We start from the raw sequence: 15,293 nt of genomic DNA, 5'->3' as shown, positions 1-15,293 counted from the left end.
ATGTCCGTGTATAGATACAATATTGCCACGCAAAATATCGCGATACTATGCTGTATTGATTTTTTCCTCCCAACCCTACAGTATAGTGTCGTCCAGGTTTACCACTGGAGACTGGAGATTTCCCACACACCTGCTCAGGATGGTCATGCTGGGTACATCAGGCCTCTCTGTTACAAGCCCTGATCTGCCCTCATACCACTGGACCCTGTGGCTGCCAATGGAAACACACACACACACACACTACAGTCTCTCTCTCTGTTGTGCTGTCCCTTGCCCACCCTTTAACATGTACATGCCTGCACATCCCAAGCCAGCATCTGGCCTGGCACTTGGCTCCGCTGAGCCTTTCAGAACAATTTAAATGGATAATCAGGCTGGTGATGCGAAGAAAGTGGATTGTGCATCTCTTAATCTCCGATCAGAGCCCCCCTAAGCTGCTCCTGGTGCAGAATTAGACTGGCTTTATGTGAAATGACACTAGACAGTGTGCAACACTGTAACACTCTGTGGGTTCCAGTGAAATCTGGCTGCTCTTCCCCCGGGGAGAGGGCCTTTTCTTCGGAGACAGTTGACATCTTCCATACCCCCCCTCCCAAATGAGACACAAACGCCATGTCTCCATTATCAGTGCCCCTGGTGCAGATGTTAATTTGTATCATCATTAACAAAGGCGATGCACACAAGCACAGTCTCTAGTACTGATCTTGCTCTATCTTACCTTCCCCACAGTTTTTGTTTCTATCCTCTTCTAACTTCCATTCTGTTTAGCAGACACTAAACACTAACATTCCTCTCCCCCCCAAGTACATGTTTTGCTTAAAGGTCACAGTCATGCCGTGCTGCTCTCCTACAAAAGTGGAGCTCATCCAGCCAACCTTCGTCTTTGACATCTTAAATCTCTAGGTTGGCTCTGTAATTCAGGCCACAATGCACCAGCCTACTATAGGATCCACTGGCCTATATAGTTCTTCCCCGATTTACCTTACAAGGTGTCACAGCACAGGAAACCTACTTACATCAGCAAATAGTATCCGTAGTAGAGCAAGAGCAAAAAAAAAATGTAAGTGATATGTTTCCTTTCCTCAAAAGCATTTCTGCAAGGGCTTATGTGGATAAATGTGGTCAAAGTATCAGAGCCTGTACAGTGTATCTGACTGAACTGGACAGGGCTGATACTTTTCTGCTGTCAGAGAGATTATAATAGTGTGCTAGTGTCTTCAGATTGCTACATGATATGATACAGATGAGACTTGGACCGTAGATGTCAAGGCTGGTGTGGAGGTTGACCCTACTCTGCGGGGACATTTGAAAAAGATGAATGAAGACCGCGATGATGAACGATCACTGACTTCCCACGTGCCACTGGAACTTTTTGTCCGTGACTCGTGACAGTTTTTGTTTTATATGTTTTATAAACACTCTGCATTTTGATTCACACGCTGCTGGACAGGCATTATTGTGATCTAAGTTCTGGAGGTTTTTTGAAGCATAATATGACGGCAGAGGACTCCGAGCAAATGGTTCCTACCGAAGGTGCTCGTGATTTATTCTGCGCTCTGTCGAGCCAGAGGCCAGGGCTGTGATGAATATGACCTCAGCTCCTTTTGAAAGGAGAACTGATTCTCTCGCCGTGAAACAAGCACTGGAAAGTGAAACAGTGGTCGGGAGCAGGAAAGAGAGAAAGAAAAGGAAGGAACTCTATTTGCTGCCTCCGCTACTGGAATTCATCAGTGCTTGTCAAGACAGCTGCCCTGAGTAGGCAATGAATTAGTTTCAAGTGTCTGTGTGCTAAAGCAAACAAGGAGAACATTAATACTCCTCTAATCAAGGGCTTTGTTGGCATATTCCCTCCGTTGTCTCCCTTCTGTTATTCCATCCCCTACCGTAGACAGAAAGACAGAGCCGAGGAAGACAGGGAAGACATGCCTGGTTAGCTTCGACGGTAGTGAGCTCTGCTGGCAGCTCATGCAACTCTTTATATCAGGTTTATAGGTTTGAGGTTAGTAGAACTTCACCTCTGTTGTAATAGGAGTTTGATTCCTATCTGACAAGCCATGCGATGCTGCTTTACATGTGCCCTAAATGCTGTAATGTTGTCACATTTTGTTAAGAGTGAGCCAACAGAGAGTGAGACAAACCAGCTCCCCTTTCAAAGAAAACAGGGTTTATCTGAGAAAGCGAGGCATGATCATCTCCAGGACTCACGATCCCCGTCGAAAATTAAATGCAGGTGTGTGGAAAGGTGAATGCGGTAGACTCAACGGTGCCTGTTGAAATTGGTATAAATGCACTATTTACTCACAGTTTTTTGGCCTCTGAGCCAATTTTTTTCATGCCTGGATTGTACGACACATTTCAAATATTTGATGAGGACGCTGGAGACGGGTCTTAAACAGTACCGCAGAGGCCAAGAAAGTAGTGTTTGAGATCAACTCAAGGCACTTAGTTTTGTGTGCCCTCGTAGCTTTTTGATGCGAGCAGCAGTGTGCAAAGTGCTAGCAGTTGAAATCATGTCAGCAGATGGATAACATGCCGTTTGGCCCCATGTTCAGCTGCATATGCGGACCTGCAGTGTGGTCATTGCGAGGATATGAAATATATTGGCTTTCCAGAGAGTAGCTTTAATGCAATGCGCAGATGAAAACAAGACCCAAGTAGGTGAACAGTCCCATCTCCAAGAAGGCACATAAGCAAATTAAGTGTGACCAAAAGCTTTAATTCGAAAGGCAGAAGGATTAGGCTGTTTGATGAGCAGATTTAAGGGTGCAGGCGAGGGGAACAAAAAGAAACACTTCTGGCCAAGCGTAATAATCTTTGAAAATGTTCTTTAAACCCATCTCCCTGTGACGTGTATTTTCACTGCACTTCAACCCAACATCTTCCATCCTTAAGATTAAGGGCTTTTATCATGTATCCTCTCTCTCTCTCTCTCTCTCTCTCTCTCTCTCCCGTGATTGCCGCTTGATATTTCTTTGCTTTTGACGTCTTCCTTCCGCGGCTCGTCCTTTTCCCTTCTTTTTTTCCTCAAAGTGGACTTTAATAGGTTTAGGAAATGTTACATCTTAGTGCACTTACAGACAAGTGTATTACCACTCCACCAAAACACTCCCTCTCTTAAACAAAGTTGTCTGATTTAATCCCTGAAGGTTTCCTTTCCGGCATGTTAGATAAGGCCCACCTCTTCCTGGCTGTTTTGAGTTGTTGGATTTTATGATTTTTGTTTTTTTCCTCTTCTCTCGCAGACTTTTCACACACCCAGTTTGGGAGACGAGGAGTTTGAGATCCCTCCCATCACGCCTCCACCTGAGACGGAGTCCGGTCTGGGTCTATCGGAAGTGGACTCACCTTTCCCAGCGATGCCGGAGCCCCCGGTTCCTCACAGGGGTCTCTTAATTCCCCAGTTCCCCCCTCAGAGCCTGGATCTGCCCTCTATTACCATCTCACGCAACATGATGGACCAGGAAGGGGTGTCTGTCAACAACGGCCAACCTGTGGTGAGCGCCGCTATGCATATACACCAAGAAGTCTATTTATTTTCGGAGACTAGAGAAATGTTATCCTCATCTGTCAACACAGAAATCCTGCAGTAGCGACTGCTCCAGTATGTGTCCTACTGGTAGCTGCAGCTCCAGATGTGCTTTTTGATGGTGCATCCAAACTAAAAGACATGATTTATAAGTGGACACTCCTGATATCAGAAGCATACAGTCCTTAAATGAGCCCTTTTTACTGAACCGTAATGTCACCTTCACAATTTTTTGTACGCCTCCTGTTGTCAGTGCATCTGGCGCAGCATCTGGCCTTGTTTACAACACAGGAGGTATATGATCACATTGAGTAAATGTCATGATATTATGTTACTTACTGTGAGGATTTTTTTTTTTTTGTGGGTGATCCACCTCTGTAAGGTGAGCAGATGTGAATAGATCACAGGTGTTAAAGTACAAAGCGTAGTCGGTCCCAGGAGGACAGTGAAAATGGGACCCAAAAGTGCCACAGTTTCACATGCTCATATTTAATTCATGTTGCCTCGAGAAGCCCCTTTTTTTTCCTGTTGTAAATGCTGATGCATGCTTCTGTCCAATGTCGCACGAGGTCTTCAGAAAAGACACATCGCTTTTGTTTGGAGTTTAAGGTCAGCTTTGTGTTTGCGTTGTAGAGAATTAACCTCAAAGAAAGGACTTTATGAACCTACTTTTAGCTTAATCCTCTGATACGGACAGTCAAACATGGAGCAGCAGATGAAATAATCACTCTCTTTATGTTGCTATGTGCTATATAGATTGTGAGATTGTTGTCTCGGGGTGGAAAGGCATTTTCAAAATGCCACAATCATAGAAGCATTGAGGAGGAAAAATGGAAATGTCACTGGCTGACTAGTTGTCTTACGGACCTATTATAAAAATGGAAGATTCATTTATAGGAGAAACAGAAATGAAAAGGACAAAGGCATGAGCGGAGAGATGATGATGTTGATGCTGAATTTGCTTTGTGAAGCACAAAACACATTGAGAAGAGGTGCCATGATCATTATAACTGTGTGAATAAATGAAATGTGTTTTAGACCCCCCCTCCTGCCAACCCCACCTCCTTTCTCTCCAACACATTTGTTGAATCACGCTGATATTAGAGATATTTATTTACATTCCATATGGGAAGAGGCTATAACATTTTTACAGCTCTTTTCCCTGCTTCCATGCTTCTGGCATGTAAAATAATTGCGGCTTTTAAAATATCTCCGCCGCATACAGTAAGTGAGCCCCAGAAGGCTTTTGCCTAAAGAATTTTCATTTCATGGTCAGTTAAGCTTTCTACATCTGGAAGAAACGGAACCTTGACACAATTACATTCCTGACTGTTCTCACGACTTGCTGGAGGATTAGATTTGATTCTCAAACATTATTCCTCTTTAACACCATTTGCATGGCTCATGTCTCTGATTGTGCCGAGACTCTATTAAAAAACCAGGGAGGAGAATGTGGGTTTCTGCTCCTTTGCCTCGTGGCTTTGTCGTCGGCAACACTACTCACTTTGTTATCAGTCATCGCACATTGTACCGCGGGAAGGCTCGTGGTGGCCCTTCATTTTTCCCCGTAAATGGGATTGATCCCCAAAAGTCTCGTGACAATGCCTTTAGAAATTCTATTCATCTGTGGCGTTATCTTCGCCTCGAAAAGAGAACGCAACTTTTTAAATGAGATAAGTAACAACACTGTTCGCAGTGCTTTCTATATACAGAGACAATGATTTACGAAGGCCCTAAGAGGGGTGTTTTGTCATTTTGTCAGCGCACTGATAAAGGAATGACAACCTTATATACATGATTACATTCTGTGGTATTTGTTATGGCTGCGGGGGCAAACAAATAAACCGTGCACTATTGCAATTACATTTTTCATCAAGCCACCACCGCTCATATTTCCTAAACACTTGTCTTTGGTTTTCTTCCTCTATACCGGTGGAGAATATTTAGCGTGTGCGGACGCCTGTCTCTTATCAGAACTTAATGAGAAACCCAACCAGTGAATATACCTGGGCTATTTTCAAAAAGGCTTCTTCCATGTCATTGCATTGCCAAGTGTTGCTGCTAATTCCATCCCCATAATGTTTGGCGTATGTCTTTCCAAATTGGCCACAGATGCCGGGGCTTCTACAAAGAGAAATACATTTTCTCAGCTGCAATGTGCCTGGCAAGCCATGAATCTGAAGTCATTATTTATTTAATCTGCTCTCCTAACAAGCTTCTGACTCTCATTTTTGTCTCCCAGCATGTGTCCTCCTGATTTGTGATTGAATCTCAATAGTGCCAAATAGTACTGGAGTTAGAGCTGCCAGTGTTGCTTTATTCACAATTTCTTCTCGATTTTTCTCCCCGCTGCACAGCAAGGGTCTCTGGGTTCCATTTCAAAAAACACCTGGTGCCTCCACCACACTTTTTTCGACACATGTAGGCATGTACTGAAATATCCTCTGCGATTGGATTCGAAAACCTACAGTAACTAGTTGTTGAAAATCAATATTTAGGAGATATGAGCCCTGCTGTCTTATTACATTTACCCACTATGTGGTGATGCATTATAGACTGTATGTTTCATTACCAACTAGCTCGTTCACACGTCATTAGCTTTACAGCAGCAAATATATGCTAATGTCTGTTTGGACCGCATGAAAGCGAGGCTGAAAAAAAGAGATTTGTTGTTCACATGATTTGATATGCCTTGATGTTGTGTAGATTGCCAACGAGTATAATACCCTGGGTTTAGACTGGTCAAAAACCACTATATCCTGAATCAAATGGAACATGTGAGCACTGTTGCAGAAAGCATGTTTTTCTACACTTCCCTCTTATCTCCCTTCCAAGCCAAGAAGCACTGACATGAGTTGTACATCAATTTAAGAGAGTGGATTTTTTTTTTCCTCTCTCTCTCTCTCTCTCTCTTGCTCCGTTTCTTTTTTCTTTTCTCCCTCGACAGACAGCTATTGTGACATATTGGGTCAGTCAGAAATGAAAGATATTCATGCAGGCATGCAATACTTGTAATGAAGTCTCAGCTTGACCTTCTGCATGATTGATTCTGTAATTTACTTTTCTCAGGCAGCTCTCAAAGTGAAATGATGTCAGTGTTGGACAAGTTTTAAATACCCATAATGCATCAGGAGGAATGGCGGAAAGGGGGTACGGGTCAGTGGCTGTTCCGGACCGAGGGGAGGGAGCCTAGTGGCCTCGCAGTCTGACGGGGCGGGGGGAGACGGAGAGAGATTTGTTTTTAAGTGGGGGTTAGAGGTTGGGGAGATAGATGGACTGAGTTTGCACACCACAGAGAGAGAGAGAGAAAGAGAGAGAAGTGTGTTTGACTGAGACAGGGCAGGGGAAAGAAAAACAATTTATCTTCATGCTATTATAGCCTTTACCGGCATTCAAAATTCCATTTTTCTCATTTGGCTTAAGCACAGACTTTCAGCAGGTTGCTGAAAATGGAAGGAAAAAAATAAAATGGTGTACCCGTTTAGAAGGCGAGTAAAGGAATATGTGCAGAGCACTGATAAACTATCTTTAATAGGACTGACCTTTCATGCTGGCGAAAGTTACTGGGGGATTCATCCTTATAATTACCATATAGATGATTTTACCCCTCTCCTGCCATGGAACATTTCCAAGAGCTCTGGCATTGATTGAATGGAAATTGAACTTGTTAACATTCTTTTCAGCCTGTTACAGCTCAGTACATGGTGCCACTGTTCATAAATTCGCCCCAAATTCTGATTTCTAATATCTTACAGAGCAGACTGGAGCGGAGCCTGCTTTCGTTGACATCAGTGTTGAGATTTTTATCACTCGGTGAATGCCTAATGTTTCATTTTGTGTCCAGCTGCTGTGTGTTTATTGGCCTGCGTTTATTGTGGAAAGGGTTTCACACATTGTCAATAGTGGGGTTTTTTCTCATCTGCTAGTCTTCCGAACGCTTCATGTGGCTCTGTGTGGAGTGTTTGCTGTGTTAAGTGTGGCTGAGGCCAACAATAATGTAGCTATTTTTCTTCTTTTTTTGCAGCATATTGTTGACAGCATTATGTTGTTGTCGGCTAACACAATGGGGAATATTACAAAATGAATTTACATTTATTGATTTGGGAGTAGATTTCAGCTTGTTAGTGTTTGACCGTGCAAACACACACCTACACACACACACACACACACACACACACACAAACACACACACAGACCTGACTAAGGAGGGCACATCTGGCCACTGTGTACTCAAGATAAGGACTTATTTGCAGATTTACGATGACTATCAAAATATCCAGTTAGATGTCTGCTGCGACTGCTGACAATACTGCAATCAAAATGCAAATGAGGAAGTAGAGGGACATAAATAACCATCCTAGTACCAGATTCATATTCACAATCAAGGCAACTGTTACTTAAAGTGATTTCTTTCACTGTTATTAGCTGTTATCTTTTCTTGCTGATGCTGGCGCTTCTCTGACGTAACCGTCATCGTTCTTTTGTTACATAGAGCAACGTATCCTTTGTGTTTTCTCAATGATTGGATTCAAATTTATTGGACACCTTGTATTTTGTTTTTTTCTCATGTTCTTTTATGGCCATTATTGTATATGATATTGTCTTTAATCAAATTTTTTTTTGTTTTTTTAAAAAAGTGCAAATTATTCTTATACAAGTAGGATTTCTTACGAAAAGTTGTACCTAATTTTTCATGCGTTTTCCTACGAATGTCCAGCAACATATGATGCATGTGTCAATCTCCGTACCAGTCTTTTCAAAATAAAACTAAGTTAGGTTTAAGAAAAGATCAACTCGGATAGGTTTAGGCAACAAAACTACTTGGTTAGCTTTAGGCAACAAAACTACTTGGTTAGCTTTAGGCAACAAAACTACTTAGTTAGGTTTAGGCAACAAAACGAAAGTTACGTATGTAACTACGGTTCTATGAATCCTGGATTATCAGTAAGGATGAAATAAAACTACTTGGTTAGCTTTAGGCAACAAAACTACTTAGTTAGGTTTAGGAAAAGATCGTGATTTGGGTTAAAATAACTCTGAAAGTGGCGTAATTTAAATACAGAAGTTACGTGACTAATAAATCAACGTTGACTTCTGGTTTCACACGGGGTACAAACACCGGTCTCCTGGGCGAAAGTCCGGTGTTTTTTGACCCACCCATCCACCCTGACCACTTCCCTATGCAGCGTTTGTCACTTTTATACTTCCTTGTTCACAATTACGTGTATTACATACAAATTGATTTTGTATGTTTGTATTGAATTACAGTGCATTACTTTTCGTAGGTATAGCTACGAACGCTGTATGAAAACAGACTGGATAGAGTGAAAAGCCCATTTGCTGCTACTCCAGTTATTGCTACAATATTCTCTGCGATAAAATAAGCCATTTAGCAGGCTGAATGTGATATGATTTAGTGTTTAACTATGGTCATCAGTGCATATTTAAAAAAAAAAAATGCACAACATCCAAAGGCCGTTCAGGAGAAGAAACCATATTCTAAATAAATGGCAGAAGAGTCAAAACTGCATCATTGGGATTGGGGCAAAAGTGTTATTATACAGATGGCCACGACTAATGAGCTCAGTGTGTGCGTCTTTGATGTTCGCAGCGAGCAGAGAGCAAACTGCGAGCCATCGTGTTCTCAGTAATGAAGATGACAATAGCACGCGGAACATGGCGGGTTGCAGATATGTAAATCACAGCCGTTTGGTCACAGGCTTGTTTATTGCAGCTTTTATTTGCGAGAAGACTGAAAGCTTCCATATTTGAAGCATCACAACAATATGTCTTCAATTTCTCCGCCTCACCTTTTGCAAAATCGTCCTCGCACATGTAAATATAAATCCGCTCTCACTTCATAGATTGTATTTATGATAAGCAGTAGACACGGCGTATACGAGAAAGAAATGGATTGTAGATCCAATATGTTTCTGTCTGAAATGGTGTTACAATATTGTTTTTGAAGACGGGGCATTCATAAGGTTCTTTCAATAAAGCCAGGTGTGTGGGTTTATGATGTGTTGATGTTGGGAGAGATTGAGTTTGCGCTGCTGAATACCAGATGGATGTACCCAGGGAGAACAAATCACCTTTTCTGTTGTGTTCCACGTCCCCTCCTCTGTTCCATGTCAGCTCCGCTGGCTCTCTGATCAGTCTTCCCTCTGGGGAAGCTGGCAGTCCTTGTAATTTCATCTTCGCCACAATCAATGCAAACATGTTGCATGCACCTTCTCGTAGACTCTTTTCAACAACTGAACATTTAAAAAAAAAAAATGTGAAAGAGATTTTGAAAATGTTATTACATTGTGCCCTGGATGGTAGGAGGGAGGGGGAGCCGTCCAAAACCCTTAAGCTTCATACCTTCAGCCAGTTCATTTATGGAGTTGATTATATAGAAGTATTTTTTTCCACTCTGGCAGTCAAAAATGATCTATGAAAGGTGCCTCTTTCACAGAGTTATAACCTTAAAGTAACGTTGCACTTAAGCGTATAGGCTCGTGGCAGCCTCTAACCAAACTTTGAAGACATGTAGGTGCATGCATACAAACTGCTACTCGATTTTATTGTGGCATTTGAAGTTATGTACCACAGAGCCGGGGAACTGAGTCCACTGTTCCCCTCCAGGGACCGGGCAGTCAAAAGCTGTGTCACAGATTTCCATACAATAGAGTTTTTAAATGAATCAACTGAGCTGTGCAGCCATCTATTACTGGCTTATAAAGTTGGCTCCTCGGGTGTCGAGATAATTTATCATGGCCTGTAATAGAGACATTTAAGACGCGGGACATGGTGACATGTGATCTGCCACATAACAATCCGCAGAATCCAGTGACCCGATTTCCTCTCTGGGACGGAGATACCGCTTCATGAGCTTTGTGCACTGGGCAGCAGAGTGTCATACAGAGATATCTTTGGGCTGGAGACATGAGTCTTTGCAGCCAAAACAACCAAGAGCAGTATGAAAGCAGAGGGAAAGGGATCAATCAAATATTACATTTGGTTATTATTGTCTTAACCCCTTTGCTTTTGTATCAATTCCTTTACAGAACGTTGGACCAGGCCATCTTCGCCAGTACCAGCCCAACCCGGCCATGGTGATGAAGTCCATCATCAGCATGAACAGCCCCAATGGGATGTTGTCACGGAATCAGCTGACCACCATCAACCAATCCCAGCTCAACGCGCAGCTGAGCCTAAACATGGCGGGACCCAACATCGCCCACACTTCCCCGTCACCGCCCGCCAGCAAGTCCGCCACGCCGTCTCCCTCCAGCTCCATCAACGAAGACGACCAGGACGAAAGCAACAGGGTGAGCAAAGCTAGAAATCATTTGGATTACTCTATTAAATGGTAATAGAGTGCTCCAGGGATGACGATTTTTTGTAGGCCAACCAGGAAGTAGCATCGCACTGATTCCCTCGACAAAAAGCCAATGGGATCTTTCCATTGGGTTTTGGATTATTGCAGAAAATAAGCTCCGTGGCAAACACACATTTATGATACTTACACGTTTTGTTCAGCAAGATAATCTCCACAGATGAGCACCACTTTCTAAAGGCAGACTTGTGTTAGATATGATGATGTTTAGTGGTCTCTTTTAGCCACTTGTCAGCAACCGTTTTTTTCACAAGTGGGATATCTACTGATGTATTTTGTGTTGTACAATATTAGCGTTAAAATCTTGTAAGCTTGTGTTAACCACAGATCTTATTTCAGGCATATAACTAAAAACCCATTCAAAAAATCAATTGACTTCGAGATGAGGGAACCAGAAGTGCTAAATGCTAACTCATTTCTGGGTTTTAGGACTCATTCCTGCAGAACTCAATTGTAGGGAATTAACAGCTGATGTAAAAGAGTTTTTTTTTTTAAATTGTCTTTATCTCAATCATTGCAGGTCATTGGAGAGAAGCGACCAGCCCCCATAGATCCCGCAAAGAAGCCCAAGACTCCTAAGAAGAAGAAGAAGAAGGATCCCAATGAGCCTCAGAAGCCGGTGTCGGCTTATGCCCTGTTCTTCAGAGACACCCAGGCCGCTATTAAGGGTCAGAATCCCAACGCCACCTTTGGAGAGGTGTCCAAGATTGTGGCCTCCATGTGGGACGGTCTGGGAGAGGAGCAGAAGCAGGTACTACAAAGTTTAATTATTCAGACATCATCACAGAAACCGATGTATATACAGTATGTGATCTGTGTAATGTACTCTAGAGTACATTGTAATAGTAATCATCTCTAATAATAAGACACTTTATTTGTCGATTAACACGTACCTTTGTGTCATTGCAGGTTTACAAAAGCAAAACAGAAGCTGCCAAGAAAGAATATTTAAAAGCCCTTGCAGCATACCGTGCCAGCCTGGTTTCCAAGGTGAGAAACTTCCTTCCTTTCACCTGAACAATGTGTGACTTTAACAGAAAAGTTAATTAAATCTCTCAAAATTCCTTGTATTACATTGTGCACTGTGAAGTAGTAGAAAACTCTTTGGTAATGAGAAAAGCAACTGAAGCAATTTGATGAAACAATACCTAGTATACCTATAGATAGAGGAAATGGTGTTCTTCAGAAGGGAAAACTGTGGCTTTGTAGATAAGTTTGGATATTTTTCCCCCATCCAGGCTGCAGCAGAATCAGCGGAGGCCCAGACTATCCGCTCAGTACAGCAGACCCTGGCCTCCACCAGCCTGTCCCCTGGCCTGGTGATGCCTTCACCCCTCAACCAGCACCCCTCTATGTCAACAGCTTCCATGGCCCTCCAACAACAAGGCATACCACGGGCCATTGCCCCAAAACCCCTGCAGATGAGACTAGGGGGCAATCAGATTGTGACCTCGGTCACAGTCTCCCACCAGAACATGTCCTCCGGGATGCCGCCGCAGCTGCTCGGCCAGATGGGTGCCGGAGGGGGCATGGTGGCGGGCGCCCAGTCCACAGCGGTGTCTCAGATGAGCCCGCCGATGCAGCCGCAGCAGCATGCGATGCAGCAGCAGATGCAGCAGCAGCAGATGCAGCAGCACCTCCAGCACCATCAGATGCAGCAGCAGCAGATGCATCACCAGCAGATCCAGCAGCAGATGCAGCATCAGCATTTCCAGCACCACCTCCAGCAACAGCTGCAGCAGCACCACATGCAGCAGCAGCAGCAGCAGCAACACCAACAGCAGCAGCACCAACAGCAGCAACACCAACAGCAGCAACACCAACAACAGCAGCAGCAGCAGCAACAGCAGCAGCAGCAGCAACAGCAGCAGATGCAGCTGCAACACATGCAGATGCAACATCAGCTGCATCAGCAGCAGATTCAACATCTCCAGCAACAGCAGCAGCAGCAGCACCAGTCCCAGTGTTCCCCACCCCAGCACTCTCCTGGTACGCCCCATTCAGTGGGAGGCTCTGCATCGCTCGGCAGCCCCCAGCCGGCCCCACAGCAGCAACCACACCCCTCCCAAATCCAGGCCCATGCCCAGGTCCTGTCCCAAGTCAGCATTTACTGAGCCAAATGGAAATCCTATCTCAAAGAACAGGAATAGAATAAAAGCATCATTCCACGTTGCTTTTCTAAGTTGCACTTAAGAAGTGTGTAAGATTTAGAATGTTATACAAAGAACTTGTCCATTGTTATAGACGGATATGCACACGCGTGTACAGGGGGGTAAACATTGGGTTTTTTGTCTATAAAATAGGCCCGAGCTGTGACAGAAGCCTGTTAGGGCGAGCGCCCAGCGATTGTTTATTTGTTTGTTTGTGAGGTCTTTTCAGTTGTCAATTTAAACTGACTGGGCACACAATACGTTGAAAGACGTGTGTCTTTCGCTGTTTTATTTAACAATAAAGCTTTATTTATGAGGCCAGAGTCGTCAGTTTCGGCGCAGCAGAAGGACATTTTGAATGCAAAAAGGATTTCTATCAGATCTCACCTGGACTGAGTGACTCACAGGATCCTTGCTGGAAACCAGTAAACCCACACATCAGTCTTTGTTCCCACACTGGCCAGTATATAGCGAGACTTTCTTTACTCCAACCTTTCACCCATCGCTCTTGCAGATGTGACTGTTCAACAATGGCGTGGAGGAAAATGGCTTGATCAAATCATCACACGCCTGGGTGATATTTGAACACATTTAAATCATGTCACAAATGCAGACAATGTCTTGAGGAATAAGGGGAGCTGAAAATAAACAGTTCAGGGATGCAGATCTCTGGATGAACGCCTGAACAGACTGAGACAGAAACTGCCATAAATCATTTATTTCATCACATCACCCAACTGTAGCTGTAATCTGCTGTACATGTTTTGTAGCGTGGGGAGAGACCTCCCGTATCCAGTAATCTACCCTCCACATGATTTGCCCAAAAGCGTGTAACTGGCACCCCCCCCCCACAAAAAAAACATCTTTAATCTATTTGTTTTTACTCCAGATGTTTAACAATTAAATTATGCTTTTATTTTCTGTAACAAAGGGGATATTTTATGGGAAATACAAATGTCCGCATCAAGGCAGATGTTTTGGGGATTGATGTATTTTTACTCTGCTCCTTGATACGTCATCGTTTTTAAAAAAAGAAAACTAGCAGAGCCAGTTTCTTGCACTGCCAAAGCCAACTGAAAAAGGCATCGGAGGTATTTTTGCCAGCTGTACAGAAGTCCCTGGGGAAAAAAAAACTGAAAATGTTGTACATTTTTCATATCACCTGTTGTAAAGTTTTAATATGTGAGGCTTTAATTAAAACATTGTTAAACGACCTGTGGATTGCTATATCACATAGTGCATTTCTGCTCTTTTATACTTTTTTATGAGTTCCAATAGCAGCGATTCATTTTGTTTGTATTTTTGCTTACAAACCAATTGCTTTTGAAAACTGTCCATAGAATAAATGCATATCGGTATGGAGCTCTTGAAAGGTTGTTTCCAGCTCACGATAGGAAAAGTAATTTAATGTTTTGAGTTTTTGCTCGGCCATGAAGACGAAACCAGAGACATTCCATCACTAATATGATAGTAGCCATAATTTTGTATGAAGTATTATATATTTCTTTGTGTCTCTGTTCAAAATTAAACTATCAATCACAAATATTTATTTGGAGGAATCGGTTTATTTCGAAAGCTTTATTAGCCATAATTTCTATGAGATATCTCTTCCCGTCTCCTTGTTAGCTATTGAAAATAAATATCCACAGCACTCGGTTCTTTATGAGATATTAGAAAAATAAATAAATTTGTATGTTTTCTATGGAGTAATTCTATACGAGACAAAAGGGTATACGAGCATTCATGTTGGCGTTATTTTAGTGTGTGCTGTTTCTCAGTGATTTGAATGGAAGTCCATTGTAACTGTGTGTAAAAAAACAGTGTTGATACTGGACAAGGTCAGCATGTAACTGGTACTTGTCTCAATAACAGTCCCCTTCTCACACACCAGTGCATTGGATTCTGCCTCTTTCTTACTCCCTTCAAAATCGCTTCATTTCCAAGACGTCCCCGGGGGTTTGCTGAGCTCCCTTGAATAAAATGGCGAGCGGGGGGGAGGGAAGGCAGGCAAACAATAATTATCATATCTTCACAATGGGCTGTGAATCCACTGGCCCAGAGAAGGGCCTTTTTATTCCAAAAGGCAGCTGAGACATTTTAGACGTGGGTTAACGTTAGTTACAAATTAGGAGAGAGAGAGAGAATCTGCTCCTGTGCTTCTGTGATAGCGGCTTGATAGAATTTTCCAAATTTTTGGTTTGTTTTCAATTAGTTGGTTTTAGGAAAAGCATTTGTA

General features: G+C 43.0%; 1 protein-coding gene across 1 annotated transcript in view; it reads left to right on the top strand.

Annotated features, from left to right (window-relative positions):
• The window catches only part of tox3 (TOX high mobility group box family member 3), a 46,869-nt gene extending 32,267 nt beyond the window's left edge, over positions 1-14,602 (top strand). The window contains exons 3-7 of the mRNA XM_037757457.1: positions 3,243-3,494; positions 10,576-10,839; positions 11,428-11,658; positions 11,817-11,897; positions 12,146-14,602. Coding sequence (XP_037613385.1) covers positions 3,243-3,494; positions 10,576-10,839; positions 11,428-11,658; positions 11,817-11,897; positions 12,146-13,021 — 1,704 coding nt within the window. The 3' untranslated portion in view covers positions 13,022-14,602. The remainder of the gene's footprint in view (positions 1-3,242; positions 3,495-10,575; positions 10,840-11,427; positions 11,659-11,816; positions 11,898-12,145) is intronic.
• The last annotated feature ends 691 nt before the right edge of the window (positions 14,603-15,293 follow it).

Source organism: Sebastes umbrosus, chromosome 2 (genome assembly GCF_015220745.1).
Source record: "Sebastes umbrosus isolate fSebUmb1 chromosome 2, fSebUmb1.pri, whole genome shotgun sequence".
Classification (NCBI taxonomy): domain Eukaryota; kingdom Metazoa; phylum Chordata; class Actinopteri; order Perciformes; family Sebastidae; genus Sebastes; species Sebastes umbrosus.
This window is presented reverse-complemented; position numbering and strand designations above follow the sequence as displayed.